We start from the raw sequence: 16,922 nt of genomic DNA, 5'->3' as shown, positions 1-16,922 counted from the left end.
ACATAAAATATAAAATTATCATATGAGGTGTTTTATAAGGTACTTTGGGATTTCTGGCTTCAGCACAAGATGAAGTTAAATTGCGCTGCTCCCTTTGATTTATGTGAAGTAGTTAAAGTATTATAAAGAGATGGAGCAGGAGAAAGGGATGGAGACTGCTAAATGTAGTGGAAGCAGTGGGAAAAGTTTAGAAGTGTTGCAGTGTTCATGTTATTTTGTTGTTATTTTGCACATTTGTGTACCATATGTCCCACAGTACCTGAAGGCAACACCAGACAGGGAAAACCCGCTAATTCGTAATTATATCCCACGGTCCGTGAAGGCAGCAGGACGCGGGGAAAAGAAACAATCATGGCTGAATCGGTGAGCGACAGATCTGCTGCTTTTTCCCTTAAATCAAACTCTTAACTGGTGAACGGTGTCAAAAATAAGGAGTGTAACGATGTTGTAATTCAAGGAAAAGTGACTGTTTCTGTCATGATGCCGCAGGGACACATTAAACCACTAACAGCAAAGATTAACTCCAGGTTAGCATCAGCATCGTCGGAGGTTAGCTACGTTTAATTTGATTTAAATTGAGTTCTTCAAAATAAAAGTCCGTAATTACTCCTTTCGCTTTCACTTTTGTTTGCAGAAATAAAAATAGTGAAAGTTATTTAATAGCCGATTTAACCAGGTAAACAAATCTTAACAGTTTGTTTTGTGATTGTATGTGAACGTATTACCAGGACAGAGCAGAGCCACATTAAAAACCTCTTGTTAACTTAACGCTGATCGGTTCATTAAACTGCATCTGAGGGACGTCAGTTCCCTACAACAAGTTAAAAAGTTTTAAGTGTCATTTACAAAGGTCCTGAATATGTTTTCCTTACTGTCTTAGATTGTAAAGTTAGTTCTAACATTTACTGTCAGGAGACAGGAGCCAAAAAACTCATGAACTCATCAATTTTCTGCCGCTTGTCTGAGTCCAGGTCCCTGGGTATAGACCAGTAAAAGCCCCACGAAAAAACAACTCTGACTATTTATAGATACCTTTCTAAAGTTAATTGTTAATTTTGTGTCGATTGATTAATTGAAGTTTAACATATTGAAAATATTCCTCAGTATAAAAGGTAACACCACCAACTATGGCCTGCAACTAACCATTATTTTCACTGCTGATTAATCTGACCATTATTTCTTGATTAATAGATGAACAATAATTGTTTAAGTCGTCTGTTTAACAAAAATGCCACAATGTGGAGATTTGCTACTTTTCTGTTTTTTTCCCTATGTTTTCTAATATTTTACAGCTGAAACCATCAACAATTATAGTTAGTTGCAGATTGTCACACACTTGTGTTAATCCACCACCAGGGAAAAACACGGCGACTTCACCCTCATTTAAAATACATGTTGTACAGACGGCAGCTCAGCACAGCTCCCCTCTGTGTTTCTCAGGTGTCTGACAGTGAGGTGCAGGCTGTGAAGCCACCACCCAAACGCAGACGCATCCTTGACCCTTCAGCTATTGTCCCAGTGCCAGTCTACTCCAACAAGGTAAACAAGCAGCGCCCTGGTGATAGGAGCTTTTCTGACAGTATTTATTCACCTGAGTCACCTGAGTGTTCTTTTATCCAGGTGAGCAGCAGTCTGCAGCTGAAGCCAATGGCTCCTGTGTTTACAGAGGCAGAAAAAACAGGTAAAAACCGAACTTTGAACAAAGTTGTGTTTGTGGAAAAGCTGATGATTTCCTGCAGTGAGGTTGCTTCTTTCTCTTCTGTCTCTGACCAGACGACGGTGCAGATGGTGCAGATGACAGTTTGTGGTCACAGTTTTCCTCTCGAGGAACGACAGCATCCGTTGTCACCCTCAGTGACTCAGAAGAGGACGAAGCAGAACACGTGGAGAACAAGGCAGAACCCAACACACTGTAGGTAGTGAAGCTCAGGTTAAGATCAAGAGCATCATTAGAAAGTGGGTTGGAAAATCCGTAAAGGTGCACTTGGACATAACCTTCATTATAAATTCATTCGCAATATCTTGCACAGATCTTTTCCAGGTTATACTTGATACATGTTCTTCTTCACCCAGAACTGATTTACTGACTTGTCTTGAACATTTTTACAATTAATTTTTCATTAATTAGTTTGCCTTGTTGTCTCACTTCATTTCAGAGAAGCCATCCGCTGCCCATCTCCTCCACCTCCTGAGAGTCCGGTTCAGAAACAGTCCAGACAGGTCAAGAAGAAGATCAGGTGAGTCTGGATTCTGGTTTAACTTCATTGTTTGTACCAAATCAACATTTATTAGTAGGATAATTCCCTTGAGATAAACCACCTTGTTTTCAAATGGGTCCTTTAAAAAAGACAGGTAAAAAAATAACCTCCCCGGCAGAGGGAGTAAAAGACTTAAAGAAAATATTTTAGGTAACCAAAGACAAACTATAGCACACCCAGAGTTCAGAGTCTCAAATGTGTCTGTCAGGTTTATTTTGCTGGTGATATAAAACTGTTCCAGCCTATTTAGTCCTCAGCCTGCAGTTAACCTGACCAAACTATGGAGTCCTGTGGATGTGAAAATTCTCTCAGTTGGGTTTTCTACACAAAAACAATGAAATTGTGTGTATTTCTTAAAACTCTACCAAGAAAGTTGGCTGTTGTTGTGAAATCCTGTGATTGAGGGGCCTGATTTCTGAAGATGGCCGACAAAGATAAAAGCATTGAAAGCAGCTAAACTCTCATTGTTAGAGTAACAGTTACAGCAAACGAGATGTCAGTGGAAGCACCAGAGGTAGTTGTAGTGACAAACAGAATTAGAGGTGTTTATGTTTCAGAGTTAGAACAGTTCCTGTGTTTCTTCTTCCTCAGTGAGATTGACAGGAGTCTCCGGGCGGTGAACTCCCTCCTGTCTCCGGAGAATCAGGACAGGACCAGGTCCAGACGCCGCCGAGGCCCCTCCTCTCCAACGTTTGAGGAGGAGCAAGATGATGATGTCATCATAGTAAACCCTGACCTGGGCTCACAGAGTCCACCATACAGCTCCTTGGTTCGGGAGATCCCCCTCAAGATCCGCTGCCGAACAGACGTCCACAAGATCCCTGTGTTGTCTGTACGTCAGCAGAGACGCCATCAAACCATGATGATGATAAAACATTAAGAAACATGTCGTAGCACGAGTTGGTGTTGAGTGTTTGTCTTCTTCAATGTGTGTTTTATTTTTATTTTGTATTTTTGTTTTTGTAGTCGACGCCTTTAAGTGACGTGTTGGCACAGCTGTCCGTCATTCTCAACGTCCCGCCCCCTCGCCTCCTGCTGCTGAGGGAGGAAGTTGAGTTGCCGACGGACGCCACCGTCAGTGAGCTCGGCCTCGGCATCGCAGACATCATAGGTCAGTCATTTCACCACCCGCTGTCGGGCTTTTAGGTTGTTTTTTAATGATCAGAACGAGAGAAGCTTCTCAGCGGTGTGACATTCTGTTTCTGTCAGAAAACAGTTGGTGGAGGAACTTTTTGGATTCAGAATTTAAGGCAAATTCTAATTTTTCAGCAGCTGGAATGAGCAAATGTTTTTTCCTTGTTGCTTAATAAATGACTTTAAGAAGCTCTTTCAGTTCTGAGAGAATTTAATATCATCAGTGGGCTCCCTTCTGTTGTTTTAGTTCCTGTGTGAAATAGAAATTAGGAGTGCTACTCCTAAAAACTAAAAAACCGGTGCACTCGTTTGTGCTGCCTCCTTGCAGCCAGCTGTTTTTGTTTTATGAGATTAGTCTGTAATAGTTTCATAATTCATCTTCATGACCTGCTCTCAAACATAACCGCTCATTTCTTTAAACTATAATATTCTGACAGAATCCCGATGATGATGATGATGATGATGATGATGATGATGATGATGATGATGATGATGGTTTGACAGGGCTTAACAGTCATCATAGGTGTAGTTTACTGTTATACCAGCAGAGGTCATTAAAGTATAAACAGTACATCACAGCACACTGGTGTGCCTCAAAAGACCAGGATTCAGAACAGAACTGAAATACTAAAATGAGCTTTCACCCTTTTTCTTCTTTTTGCCGTGCAGAGTGTGTCGTCATGGCAGCCGAGGATAAAAACGAAGCATTCGGCAGCGGCGGCATCATCACTGTTCGACTGCAGAGCAAAGACCGAGACTCCTCACAGGAGTTCTCTCTGCACAGAGTTCGTAGCTCCTCCTCTTCTCACCATCACCAGCTTTGTGTTTGTTTTAGCAGCAGGACACAAACGCATCACGTCGTCTATTTGTTTTGTTTTAGGACGCACCGCTGGGCTCCATCTTCTCCCAGTATCTATCCAGGATGTCTCCCAGCACTCAGAGGAAGGTCCGCTTCCACTTTGACGGCTCCAAAGTGGTGGACAGCCAGACGCCGGCTCAGCTGGACATGGAGGACGAAGACATCATCGAAGTTTGGATCTAAGCCTGTAAATTTGTTTCATACCTTTTATTATGTGTGAAACAAATGTAAAAGCCTTGGTTTGTTAGTTCAGTTATTTTATTTGTAAAATTCACTTAATTGTAAATGTTGAAAATACAAAGATACAACAATTCAGATTGAAGTGAGATTATATTTTTAGACATTATTCAAAATAAAATAAAAATAAAAAATAACAGTAGATGTATACAAGACTTTAAATCACTGTGCAATTGTAAACCTGTTTTAATTTTTTTGTGTCTGTCTAATGGCTTTGACTTGCTACCTTTTAAATGGTGTTTTTTAATGTTATTAAAATAGCAATAAAAGGAGCTGATGTTATTATCTGTAAGAAAACTCTGAGGTAATGTTTAAGCCTGCAGAGCTCAGGTCTACAGAGTCAAAGGAGCATAAATCTTTAAAACAGTAAGAAAATAAATGTGGCAATTTAAAGAGGAAAGAATAGGTAAATAAAAGATGTGGACAAATAAAGATGAAAAAGATATGATCCACATGCCACAACTTAAATTTACTTAATTGATCCTCTTAATATCTCCACATTTGTTTTTTTATTATTTTTTATAACGCTCCTGTGACTCCATACACTGTTTACTTAAGTAAAAACGTCAACATTGTTCCTCATGGTTCAAATACTTTATTACAAGTTAAAGTCCTGCTGAAATACAGATGTCATAAAATTATACCTCAGTGTCAAAACTTGAAAAAAAAAAAAAAAAAATCACTATGCAACATGGCTCCTTTTCCAGATATATCTAAAAGTGAATCACTGAATGTGTGGTCTGACGTTCATGAGATTACTTGACTCATTTACAAAGTATCAGTCAACTGCAATAATGAGCAACACCAATAATAAACATCTACCTTGTTTTGTAAAATACTGGACTGTTGATTTTGGCAAACCAACTACCTTTGGTATCCCTGATAGATTTTTGCTTTTTTTTTTAGCCTCACTGTTATCTTCTTCACTTGCACAGTCACCTCTTTACTCACAGTGACAGACTCCATCTCACTGAGATGACACTCAGATACCAAACAAACATTTAGGAACAAAGCGTTGACTTGTGAACTTTTGCAGTTCGGACACTGTGTTAAAAGAGCTATGTCTCCTACACATTTCTTTATATATTGATGTAAACATGCTGAAATGACAAGTGAGACTTGGCACTGTGATGTAGAATCCATTATTTTGTTTCAAGCCCAATGTGCAGAAGCTTAGAACAGAGAACAACATGTGTGTAACTGTCCAAATACTTATGGCCTGGAGTAAAAACTAGTTTTATTTACCCTCAGAAAAAAAAACATTAAAAAAAAGCATTATAGTAACAGGGGATACTTGATAGTGATGAGCAAACATCCACCGATCGTTGCTGCCATGTGACTCCGATAATAAAGTCATGTGAGCTGCAGAGCGGAAGTTGAGAGGGTCCGTCATGGCGGCGGTAAAGAGGAGTCGTTTCTGAAGAGTTCTGCCGTGAACAGTTGCCTTTATCCGACGTCGTCCCGGTAAACGGTGTCCACTGGGAGACTTTTACTGTAAGCCGGTAACATGGACTCTGAGTAGCGTCGACCGCTCTGTGTGTCGAAGAGCAGACCCGGAGAAAGGAAAGAAGCGTCAGCCCTGACTCATCCTCCCAGGTAAACAACACCGAGCAGCGGGCTGATGACGGCGACCGTAACGGCTTCACATTCACGCAGCTGGAGAATAAAATGAAGTGATTTTGTTTTCTCGTTAAGTTTCATAAAACTAAAATAAAGGTGTAATTAACTGTTAGGTGCCCTCATCTTGTATTGCGGTTAGCTCGAAAACCTCACGCCGAACTCCAGTCAAAAGACTGCGAATTTAACGTTGCTTTGTTTAGCTGCAACGTCGGACGTTTTATTTACCTCAAAGAGTTTTCCTGAAGATGATTTATGTTTTATTATTATCCAACTACTGTTTTGTTGTATTACTTTTAGCTTATGTCGATGTACTTCCTATTCTATCAAGAAGATTTACATTAAACTGTCGACCAAGAGAATAATTGTAGATAAGTTATATATCCAGGTAAAGTAAATACTTTCAATTGATATATAACTTTTGCCGAATTGATCAACCGACTCTGTAAATGTCACATTTCAATCGTTTTAAAGTAACGTATGTTAGTTGTAAAGCAGAGTACATAAAACTGACAGAATTTTGAATGGACTCTGGAGTGCTATTTCTTCCTTGACAGGCATAATTCTTCTGCCATAAACTGCTTTTAGAAAATTGTCCACCTTGTCTCACGAATATATCCGAAGACACTTTTAAATGTCCCAAATCATACCTCAACACTAACAAATTAAAGACACTATTTTTTGCAAAGCAGGTTACATAACACTCTAAATAGAGTCTGGAGTGCTGCTATCTGTGTCCCTTATTTCTTTTGAAATGTATTATGTCTTATTTATCTGCCGAATTTAACAGAAATATCCATAAATGTTTTATATCTGAGGAGGGACATGGTAACATATTATTGTAAAAAGTACAAAAAAAACTACCTGAATTCTGAATGGAGTTTGGTGCAACATTCTCTCTGTGACAGTTATATTGCCTTCGGATCAATGAGGGTCTGATCATATGCAGGGAGCCCACTCTTATCTCCGACTTGTGTTTGCAGAAGGGCCAAGGTTCAAGACAACGGAGTGGCCGCTCTCTCTTTGTTGGATTTCCAACAGTGCCATTGTCTGTTTCTTCTCTCTCATGATTGGCCACATCCTAGTAGGACAGGGCAATAATCTAATATAATCATTTACTGTCTCTCCCTCTCTCTCTCTCTCTCTCTAATTGCAAGATGAATAAAATTACCATTTCAGGAGATCATGAAATATGTTACATTTGACCAAAATCTATCACAGAGTGAGCTTTTCAGTACTTAAGTATATGTATTTTTGACCCATACATAACTGTATCTTTATGAAATGTTGTTTTCAATAATTAGGTAAACATGACCAACTGTCATATCATCTGACCAACACAGGCCTGCACAGCGGACACATTCCAATAGTTATAAATGTATATAAATATTGTCTTCTTTGAGCTGTTAGGTGATGCAATTAGGTGATAATTTGATTACTCAGACTGACAGGAAATTAATTAACAGCAACAATAACCCAAAATACCAAATAATTCCTTGGTTGCATTTTCTCTATTGTGAAGATTTTTCTTTTCTCTTATATAATTGTGAATTAAATATCTTTGACTTTGTACACAACAAGACATTTGAAGTCACTGTGGAGTCTGCAAAGGTTTTAGTGTCATTTTTCACAACTTTATGACATTTTATTAACCAAATGATGAATTTAGCCAGTAAGGGGCAGATTGACTGTAAATGGCTGCGTTCTAGTAACATTTAAATATTCTTTTCTAATAGAAATAAAAACAATAGGTTGATGGTTTTCGTGGCTTTCTTGTTTTAAATCTCAATAATGAGAAGCAGAGTTGCAGGTAATTATAATTTCACTTAATCACTTTAATCACTTTGTCTATAAAAGGTCAGAAAATTGTGAAAAAAAAATTGTCTGATCAACAGTCCAGAACCTGAAGCCCCCTAAAAACACTCCTCCTTCTATGAGCAGCATCTGATCAGAAAGTTTCCCAGGAAATTAACATTTACTCTGATTAAAGCTTTAAAGGAACAACACGTGTATGTGAGCGTACTGCAGAGGAGGCTCAGAGACATGGATCAGATCTGATGATAAACCTTTCATCAAAAAACATCCAGTTCTTTCCTGTTTGAAACTCACTGAGTTGGTGAACACAGAAAAGTCTACGTCACATCAGCAAATTGTGAGTGTGGACAAAAATCCCTTCTGCATCGAGCCACATGTCGAAGGGCCATGAGTCTGTAGTTTCACTATGTCATGTGCACCATGGCTTCTCCTTTCTTTGCCCCTTCCTCTTCTCACGCTCAGGTTCCTCAGGTTTCATCATTCCCTCCCACAGACAATCAACTTGTTTTCAGGGTAATCTGAGTTGAACCGTGGGCGCTGCACAGTCAGTGGTAGGAGTGAAAATCAGCAGCTGTGAGATTTTTATCTTCTACAGCTCGGAATTAGGTTCGGGATGTCCAAAATCAGTGAAATGCCATAGGTTTTATTTTTGTATTTTTAGTTACAATGGTTGTGGTCACACTCTATTTTACACATCCCGTCGTTTCTAAATAATGCATAAAAGCCTCCTGAGAAGAATTATGAGATATGAATCTATTTAAGTTCAGTCAGTTGTGTAAACGTCAAGGCTGTAACCGACACCTCCAGTCTGGTTTCACTGACTGACTCCAGGTCTGATAACTCCTGACTTCAGTTTGTTGATGTCATTAGTCGACAGGTTCACACTGTTTCCAGCTACACTGTGAATGTTTGATGTTTTCAATATGGACAAGAACAACACGATGATTTGTGTGTCATTGGGTCAAATAGATTGTGTTTGTTCATTATTGTAACTTAGCTGAAGATGTGACCATATTTAAAAGGAATAAAATGCAATAAAAGACAGTTGCATTATAAGCAGGTGAGTCTAACAGTGTTAATGGGAGGACTGATCCACAGCTGGGCCCAGACTTAGAGGAAGCAGCCAAAAAAAAAATGACCAAACATGGTGAAAAATGTCCCTCACAGTCTCCAGGGGGACATCTTCAAATGTCTTGTTTTGATCGACCAACAGGCCAAAAATAAAACTGTGTTCAGTCTAATGTGATATAAAAACTTAGAGTGGACAAACTGCAACCAGAGACTCCAACTTAATCTTATCAGTTGATTAATCAACCAGCTGGTTCAGTTCTGTTTCTTTTGTCTCTTTGAAAACACGTTTAAACAGACTGTTAACATTTAAATAAATGAATGATGAAGATAATTGACTAATGATCCTGATCCCCCTCTGCAGCGGCGGCCATGTCTCTGGGCGAGCCCACATCGGACTCGGCGCCGTTCTTCTCTGATGACAGCGAGGCGGAGGGTCCGGAGGAGCAGGGCGGGGCGGCGGCTCAGCGGCCGCAGGAGGAGTCGCCCAGCGGGGTGTCCAAGGTCCGAGCCGTGCTGACCGTCCTCATCCTCTGCTACATCAACCTGCTCAACTACATGGACAGGTTCACTGTGGCAGGTACAGTACCAACCTCTGGACTCTGGGAAAACTAGATGAAGATTTTTCATTATTTTATTACATTTAGACCAAACAATTAATTGAGAAAATAATTGTCAGATTGATAACTAATAAAATATTTGTGAGTAGCAGCTGTGACATATAACACAGTGTGTTCACACTCATATTAAAGAAATGTGTCATCAAAGGCTGTGGTGTGATCTTCACCATCATACCCTAGGCCATCCTTGCTTGTAAATCTATATTATACCTTTGCAGTATATATGTATTTTATACAGTAAATACTGTTGCCGACAAAGTAAAGCTAATCCAGCTGTTCTGACTCCCTCCAGGTGTTCTCCCGGACATAGAGCATTATTTTGGGATTGATGATGGGAAATCTGGTTTACTCCAAACTGGTAAGAAGATCTAACAAATCAGTTCATCGCAGAACAAAATGTTGTGTTACTCTGTGAAACTGTGCTGCAGTCAGAGATAACAGACACCACCATCATGACCCATTTAAACTCTGCTGAATTTCATTAAATCTGTATTTTTTAACAGTGTCCTGTGTAGGTTGTTATTTTAATAGCATAAACTGACTTCAGAGATTATTTCACGTTGTTTATTTCATGTTTTTGTGAATCCAGCTCATTTCTGCCTTTTTGTTTCCTTCCAGTTTTTATCTGCAGCTACATGTTTCTGGCTCCATTCTTTGGATACCTGGGCGACAGGTACAACAGGAAGTTTATCATGAGTTTTGGAATTGCATTCTGGTCCTTGGTGACACTTGCCAGCTCCTATACTCCAAGAGAAGTGAGACATGTTACTGTTCTCCTGCCTGATGACATTAACTCCTGAACAACATGACGTCAGAACAAAGTTTACTCTCCTGTTGAACAGCTGAGAGTCACAGTGATGATGAGCCTTTATTTCCTTGCAGCACTTCTGGGCCCTGCTGTTAACTCGAGGCCTGGTCGGAGTCGGGGAGGCCAGTTACTCCACCATTGCCCCCACCATCATCGCTGATCTCTACGTCAAGGGGAAGAGGACCAACATGCTGTCTATCTTTTATTTCGCCATCCCTGTCGGCAGGTAGGAGAGGAACCAGAAACACACTGTGAGTTTGACCTGAGCTGATCTTCAGGATTCGTCCAGACCAACACTCTCATCGTGTTGGTCAATAATGGTCACTGATCATTTTCTTTGGTGAAACAGAATCTAACATAATAAAAGGCAGGGAGTAAAGCTCAAGCATTAATGGATTTTTGATGCTAAAAGCTAAAAGCTGCCTAACAGACCTGTCCCAGAGGACCTGAGGAGCTGTTCTTAGAGCGTAAGACACATGTGAGACTTATCTGCTGGTGCAAGACCATGAAGAGCTTTAAAAACAAGTAAAAGATTTTAAATCAGTGTAGAAACTGACAGGTAACCAATGAAGGGACTTTAAAACAGGTGAAATGTGCTCTCTCCTTCTACATATCCCAGTGATGTACAGCTAATTTTTAGGAAGTTATAAGGAAAATTTACAGCAAACCATAAAATAAAGCTTTACCATTTATATTCCTGAAAGTAGGTCGTATTCTTCAAACTTCAAATATCATTGTGGAAATAATACTGAAAAAATTCAAACATACATCGACAAATTCACCTGCAGAGCTGTTTTATTGTGTCAAATTAATGAGCCCCCTCTGTGCTGCAGCCAGTTGTTGGTAAATGTGCGGTTGTGAATGTGACATATTTGTGAAACATCATGTTTAACCTTCTTGTCTTTGTCCTGGTCTCAGTGGTCTTGGATACATCGTGGGGTCACAAGTCAGTAACATAGCGAAGGACTGGCACTGGGCTCTGCGGGTGAGTGAAGCTGGTTTACACTGCAGACACACAGACTGTCACAGCTCTGTTGTACCTGTGCCGTCCCCTGACAGTGTTACCTGTCCTGCAGGTGACTCCAGGGCTGGGGCTGATCGCTGTGCTCCTGCTGCTGTTGGTGGTCCAGGAGCCTAAAAGAGGAGCCATCGAGGCTCGACCGGAGCACCACCTGCACCAGACCAGCTGGCTGACAGACCTGCAGGCCCTCAGCAAGAAGTAGGTTCAGCTTCTGTTATTCAAGGCTGGAGAGCAGCTGGGTTAAACAAGAGACTGCATGTTCAACACACACCGGTTAATTTTTGCTCATTTGATTAATTGCTAATTTGATCTAAAAGAATTAGATTTTACAATGTTCATTCAGGTCCCGTTTTATTAGCTACTAGCTCTTGTGGCTCTGAAGCCTGTTAAAACGTCACTGTAAGACTTAGTTTTAGTCCAGGACTGGAACACATGTGAACCATCTAAAGCTTCCAGTTTATTAGGTTCACATACTGTAGCTAGATTGAAATCATGCTCCTTCATGAAGGTTGTAATGTTCAGTTTGTGTTGAAAATTCGACTGTGGAGGATGGAGTTTGTGCTGCTATTGATTTGAAAAGCTGCGTTGTGTTGCACTGACACAGGTACTTTTCTCACCCTGTTTGTCAGTGACGGAGTGTAACACCATCGCTCTCTCTCACACACACCAGGTTCCTGTTTCACCAAACTCAAATCAGATGTAATATGTGCGACAACCTGGTACGACTCCAGATGTGTACAGTGCTCGCAGATGTCTTTGTTGAGACAGTCCCAGGTGTTAAATAGTGTGAGAGTGTCGCGGCTCTTTCTCTAACCGTGCTGTCGTGTCTGAGTCATTGTGGAACATTTAGTGAGCGGAAATGCCAACGAGCCGTCACCTTAACACCAACGAGAAGAAGTGTTCAGTGTCAGCACTACAATAAATTCACTACCTCCAAACTCTTTATCCTCTGTGTTTGCTTTCAAAGGGATTTAACCTGATAATGACTATAAATACTTTGTCACAGATTTAATCGTTTGCTGTAACTTAGGTAAAACTCGAGTGGAGCTGCTGCTGACGACCTGTGTGTGTGTGTGTGTGTGTGTGTGTGTGTGTGTGTGTGTGTGTGTGTGTGTGTGTGTGTGTGTGTGTGTGTGTTTGTTTTTTTTTTTCGTCTTGCAGCTACAGCTTCGTGTTGTCCACCTTCGGCTTCACGGCGGTGGCGTTTGTCACTGGCTCTCTGGCTCTTTGGGCTCCAACCTTCCTCTTGAGAGCAGCCATCTTCTCTGGGGAGAAAGCCCCCTGTTTTGAGGGACACTGCGCCTCCTCAGACAGGTAACGTACCTGTGGATCACAGCTGCACAGTGAAACGGTCACATGTGGAGTAAAACTGATACTGTGGTTGTTTGACTGTTATGGTTGCTTCTCTTCCGACAGTCTGATTTTCGGGGCCATCACCTGCGTCACAGGTGTTCTGGGCGTGGCCAGCGGCGTGCAGGTAAGTCGGCAGCTGAGGAAGAGGACGCCCAGAGCCGATCCGCTGGTCTGTGCTGCAGGTCTGCTCCTCTCAGCACCCTTCCTCTACCTGGCCATCGTCTTCGCTGAGGCCAGCACCATCGCCACATACGTGAGTCTTCGTCCTCACCTTCACAGTTTCAAATGTAGCTTTTTAACAGATTAATCCTCAGGACTTTGATGATCACCTGACTTTTCATCTCACATCACCATCAGTACGTTGTGTTGCATGTTAACAGTCAGCATCAACCCTAAACATACATGTTACTATAAACGTAGAAACAGCTGAGCCGACCTGATAAAGCCTCAGCTAATGTTCGCTAGCACACACAGAGCTACATTAGCTTCTCATTGGAGTTGTGTTTGTGTTGACCTCCTAAATGTTCCCTCTCTTTTAGCATGGTTTTTGGTCTTGCTTTAACTGTTTTACTGTGCTCTCCCCACAGGTTTTCATTTTCCTCGGAGAAACCTTCCTGTCCATGAACTGGGCCATCGTGGCTGATATTCTACTGGTGAGGAACCAGTGTCTCCATCACAGACCTGTCGTCTCCGTCACTGTTTTTTCTCCTGTGATCTGGAACAAGTTGTCTTTAGTTTATTCAGTCACTGCTGTGATTCTGTACTGATATAATTAACATGCATTAGTTTGTTAGTGAATTAAATGTTTGTTGAAGTACGTTACACTGAACATGTTCTCATTGTCAAACTTCAGTACGTGGTCGTTCCCACTCGACGCTCCACAGCCGAGGCTCTGCAGATCGTCATCTCCCATCTGCTGGGAGACGCTGGGAGTCCCTACCTGATAGGAGTGGTATGTCACTGTGTACACACACACACACACACACACACACAAAATATAGCTTCAGACTTACTGTTTTTAAAATCCTGTTGCTTCCTTTTATAACTTTTTGTTTTACAAAGTCCAATTTAAAATTCCATGTTGTCGTCCTTTTTTCAGTCAGAAGCAGCGTCAGTGTTTTTCATTTATTGTCAATAGATGTTATTATAAGAAAATATAAGAAATATTTGATAGTTTGCCTCCATTCACACAGAACTGACATTATTCTAAGGAGTTAAGGCAAAACTAGGAAGCTCATCATCATCATCATTAAAACAAACATAATGAATTTCTCTGTTTTGGTTTCAGATTTCTTTCTTAAAGGAAACAGGAACAGATAAATGCACTGTAGCAGACAAAAAGATGTAATGAAATTTAAGCTGGACTTGTATTTTTACAGTGTTGCAGTGAAGAGAGACAGGAAACATGTAGAGAGGAAGAGATGCAACAGAGATCCACAGAGTGATTTGTGTCTTTAGTACAATAGTAAATAAATTGGTAGTGCGTAATATTTACTAATAATGATTATGTGCAAGAAGTTCCTTAGATTAAGAAATTAAAGTGAATTTTTAAGCAGGTTCTACTCTGTTTTCTCCCGCTGATTTATTAGATGTCATATTGATGAGAGACTGTGTCAGTAAAGTCGAGGTAGAGGATCAGAGAGACCAGAGAAAGAGAAGGTAACAGAGCAGCTGGATGAACAGAGGCATCATTACACATATAGATGTGTCCTCACATTCAAATTAATTCAATGCAAAGTTCAGCTGAAAGTGAAACTAACACAAACCTACAAACTCCTAAAGTTGTGTTTTTGTGCTGAAGGATTTTTTGATGCTGAGTGAATTAAAACATGAACTGTCGTTTTCAGACTTTGGTTTTTGAGCAGATTAAACAAACAAGATATAACAAGTTAATCAGTAAAGCTTTAAAGATGCTGGGAAATGGACTTCGTTCTCTTTACACTGAGCCATGCTAACTGTTTCCCTGTTTCCATTCTTTATGCTACGCTAAGCTAACCAGCTGCTGTAGCTTCATGTTTACTGTACAGACATGAGAGTGGGATCAGCCTGAGCATCTGTCAATAACTGAGTTAAACTATTTCTTTATGACTGTAACTATTACTTTACTTCTTAATCAATCTACTGATTTATCATCTCGATCAGTTGATCGATCTGAATTGATAAAGGGCCGTTATAATTCACCACAGCACAGGTCCCTGAATGAAAATCATAAAGAACCTGGCAGGACGTCTGACTCTGCAGAGGAGGGCAGGTAAATGTCATGTTGTGTTACAGTAGGTGTATTTAAATCTGTCTTCCTCTTCTCCTCCTCAGGTTTCTGACTCTCTAAGGAAGACAGACTCGTTCCTCTGGCAGTTCCGGTCCCTGCAGCTCTCCCTGCTGCTCTGCTCCTTCGTAGCTGTGGTGGGAGGGGGTTTCTTCCTCGCCACCGCCCTCTTCATCGAAAAAGACCGAAATCGGGCCGAGAACTACGTCCCTACAGGTGAGACGCCGAGCGGCTTGGTTCACTGTGGCTGTAGATACTGAAGTGTTTGGTCAGTGGTGCAGTCTCACCAGCTGTGTGGTGGAGGTTTTCTGTTGATGCTGAGTCAGACAAGTCGCTAATGTTCACCAGACAGTTTTACAGCCTGTCCAACATGCACAGCCACATGTGCTGAGAGCTGCTTCAGAGGGTCCAGTAGCATCGGCTCACCCCAACCCCCCATATTTAAACAGCGATGTGACTGTGCGCGGCTGACTGTAGCCTGATTACACTTCTGTCAGTTATTGTTCTGTAGTTTAGCTACAGCAGCGACGCCACATTGAGGCGTTCCTATCTGCAGTGGAAAAAGAAGAACCTGGAACCAACAGAGAGTAAAGCTGAGTCTGGATCATGTGGTGGAAAAACATAATTAGACTCAACATCTTCTGAACCTGAGCAGCAGCCGTCACCAGATCTTTAGAGGTTCAACTCAACATGTCTGAAAAGCTTTTCTCGCTCCTCTGTTCACAGATGACGAGCCGATTGTGGTTCCGAAGAGCGGCCGGTCCACGCGGGTCCCGGTGTCCAGCGTCCTGATCTGATGACACAAACCTGAAGGAGCGTTTTCTTGTGTTCAGACTGGTCCTTCGTACATTTGTGCTTATTTTATTTAATTTTTATTTCAGGACTGCGAACACCAATTGGACTGTCTGCCATGCAGAAACATTTTAGGACGAGCTTATTTTTTAAATGTTTTGTCTACATTATTTTTTAAAGCTTTCCCGAAGACACGCCGTCACTTCAGGAGGGATTTTTGCATCCTCTCTCCAGATGTTATTTTTGACATGAGCTGGACACGAGGCGGACGTGACGTTGACAGCGAGCAGCAGAGACTCTGAGGAGAAGTGACAGAAGCTGCTCTGTGCATTTGGTTTTACGTTTTATTCGACACTCAGGAGCATGTGGAGCGAAATGACCCGTCTTAAAGACAAAATGATCCATATCCTCATGTAACCACTACCAAAATACAGGAGCGAGTTTATATACAGGACCAGCTTTATTAATCAGTTTTCACATGTTTGTACATGTTTGAGTGAGTTTTAATAATAACACTAACCACTTACAGTTAAATGCAAGTTATCATGATCCAAGTTTCCATTGCAGAAGAATTTTATTACCTCTGTTCCTTTTTATTCAGTTACTCATCAAGCATTACCACAGATTTTTATCCTTTTCTTTCATTTAAATCGATCCCATTGTTTTTTAAAGAGCTGGGTTATTTTATTTTAAGGAGCAACCCTCTGGTTTTCTTCGTGTCAGGTTGGAGCTCAGCTGGTTCAGTCTGGTTCAGTCCAGGTCGACGTGGAGCAGAAACCAGGTTCACAGTTCAGAGTCTCCGGTGAGGGCAGGTAGAGCACACGCTGCAGAAAATATCACGTTAACAACGGTTGTTTAAAAAAAGCTTTTAGATGAATGTTAATAATCAAAGTTGTTTGTTAACCTCAAATTATTTTAACAAATGTTTTTTTGTGAACTATTAAACGAGAATGAACTTGTCAGACGTTTGTGTGTGTTTGCGGTTGATGAAGGTGAAAGTGTCATTAACATGAATGTTTAATGACCCATGTGGAGAAAACCAATTTATACAGAACCAAAAGTAACAGGATGCAT

The 16,922-nt window shown here is 41.0% G+C and overlaps 1 protein-coding gene across 2 annotated transcripts; it reads left to right on the top strand.

Annotated features, from left to right (window-relative positions):
* Positions 1-390: 390 nt before the first annotated feature.
* LOC139611029 (protein spinster homolog 1-like) lies at positions 391-16,812 on the top strand. 2 transcript variants are annotated; one of them, XM_071465284.1, is made up of 19 exons: positions 391-549; positions 1,441-1,539; positions 1,621-1,681; positions 1,774-1,912; positions 2,157-2,237; positions 2,850-3,090; positions 3,225-3,369; positions 9,353-9,568; positions 9,901-9,966; positions 10,227-10,363; positions 10,491-10,642; positions 11,335-11,401; positions 11,493-11,635; positions 12,599-12,751; positions 12,854-13,043; positions 13,378-13,443; positions 13,644-13,742; positions 15,104-15,272; positions 15,783-16,812. In XM_071465284.1, exons 1-19 carry the CDS (start codon positions 478-480, stop codon positions 15,851-15,853), a joined length of 2,367 nt encoding a protein of 788 aa, XP_071321385.1. In that variant the 5' UTR covers positions 391-477; the 3' UTR covers positions 15,854-16,812. The 2 variants fall into 2 exon arrangements, with proteins under 2 accessions (XP_071321385.1, XP_071321376.1); XM_071465275.1 differs by lacking the exons at positions 391-549; positions 1,441-1,539; positions 1,621-1,681; ... (2 more) ...; positions 2,850-3,090; positions 3,225-3,369 and adding an exon at positions 5,844-6,084.
* Positions 16,813-16,922: the final 110 nt, after the last annotated feature.

The sequence above is a fragment of the Trachinotus anak genome, unplaced genomic scaffold (genome assembly GCF_046630095.1).
Source record: "Trachinotus anak isolate AG129_WGS33_773 ecotype Australia unplaced genomic scaffold, CSIRO_AGI_Tana_v1 ptg000003l, whole genome shotgun sequence".
Taxonomy (NCBI): domain Eukaryota; kingdom Metazoa; phylum Chordata; class Actinopteri; order Carangiformes; family Carangidae; genus Trachinotus; species Trachinotus anak.
The sequence above is the reverse complement of the archived record's forward strand: the minus strand, read 5'-3'. Positions and strand labels throughout refer to the sequence as shown.

What these genes read in the sequence shown, in the direction of transcription:
- LOC139611029 (XM_071465284.1), top strand. Translation starts at nt 478, where the DNA reads ATGATGCCGCAGGGACACATTAAACCACTAACAGCAAAGATTAACTCC. An exon ending in CAGGTCAAGAAGAAGATCAG is followed by an intron (nt 2,238 to 2,849) that starts GTGAGTCTGGAT and finishes CTTCTTCCTCAG; the next exon opens with TGAGATTGACAGGAGTCTCC. An exon ending in TTCGCCATCCCTGTCGGCAG is followed by an intron (nt 10,643 to 11,334) that starts GTAGGAGAGGAA and finishes TCCTGGTCTCAG; the next exon opens with TGGTCTTGGATACATCGTGG.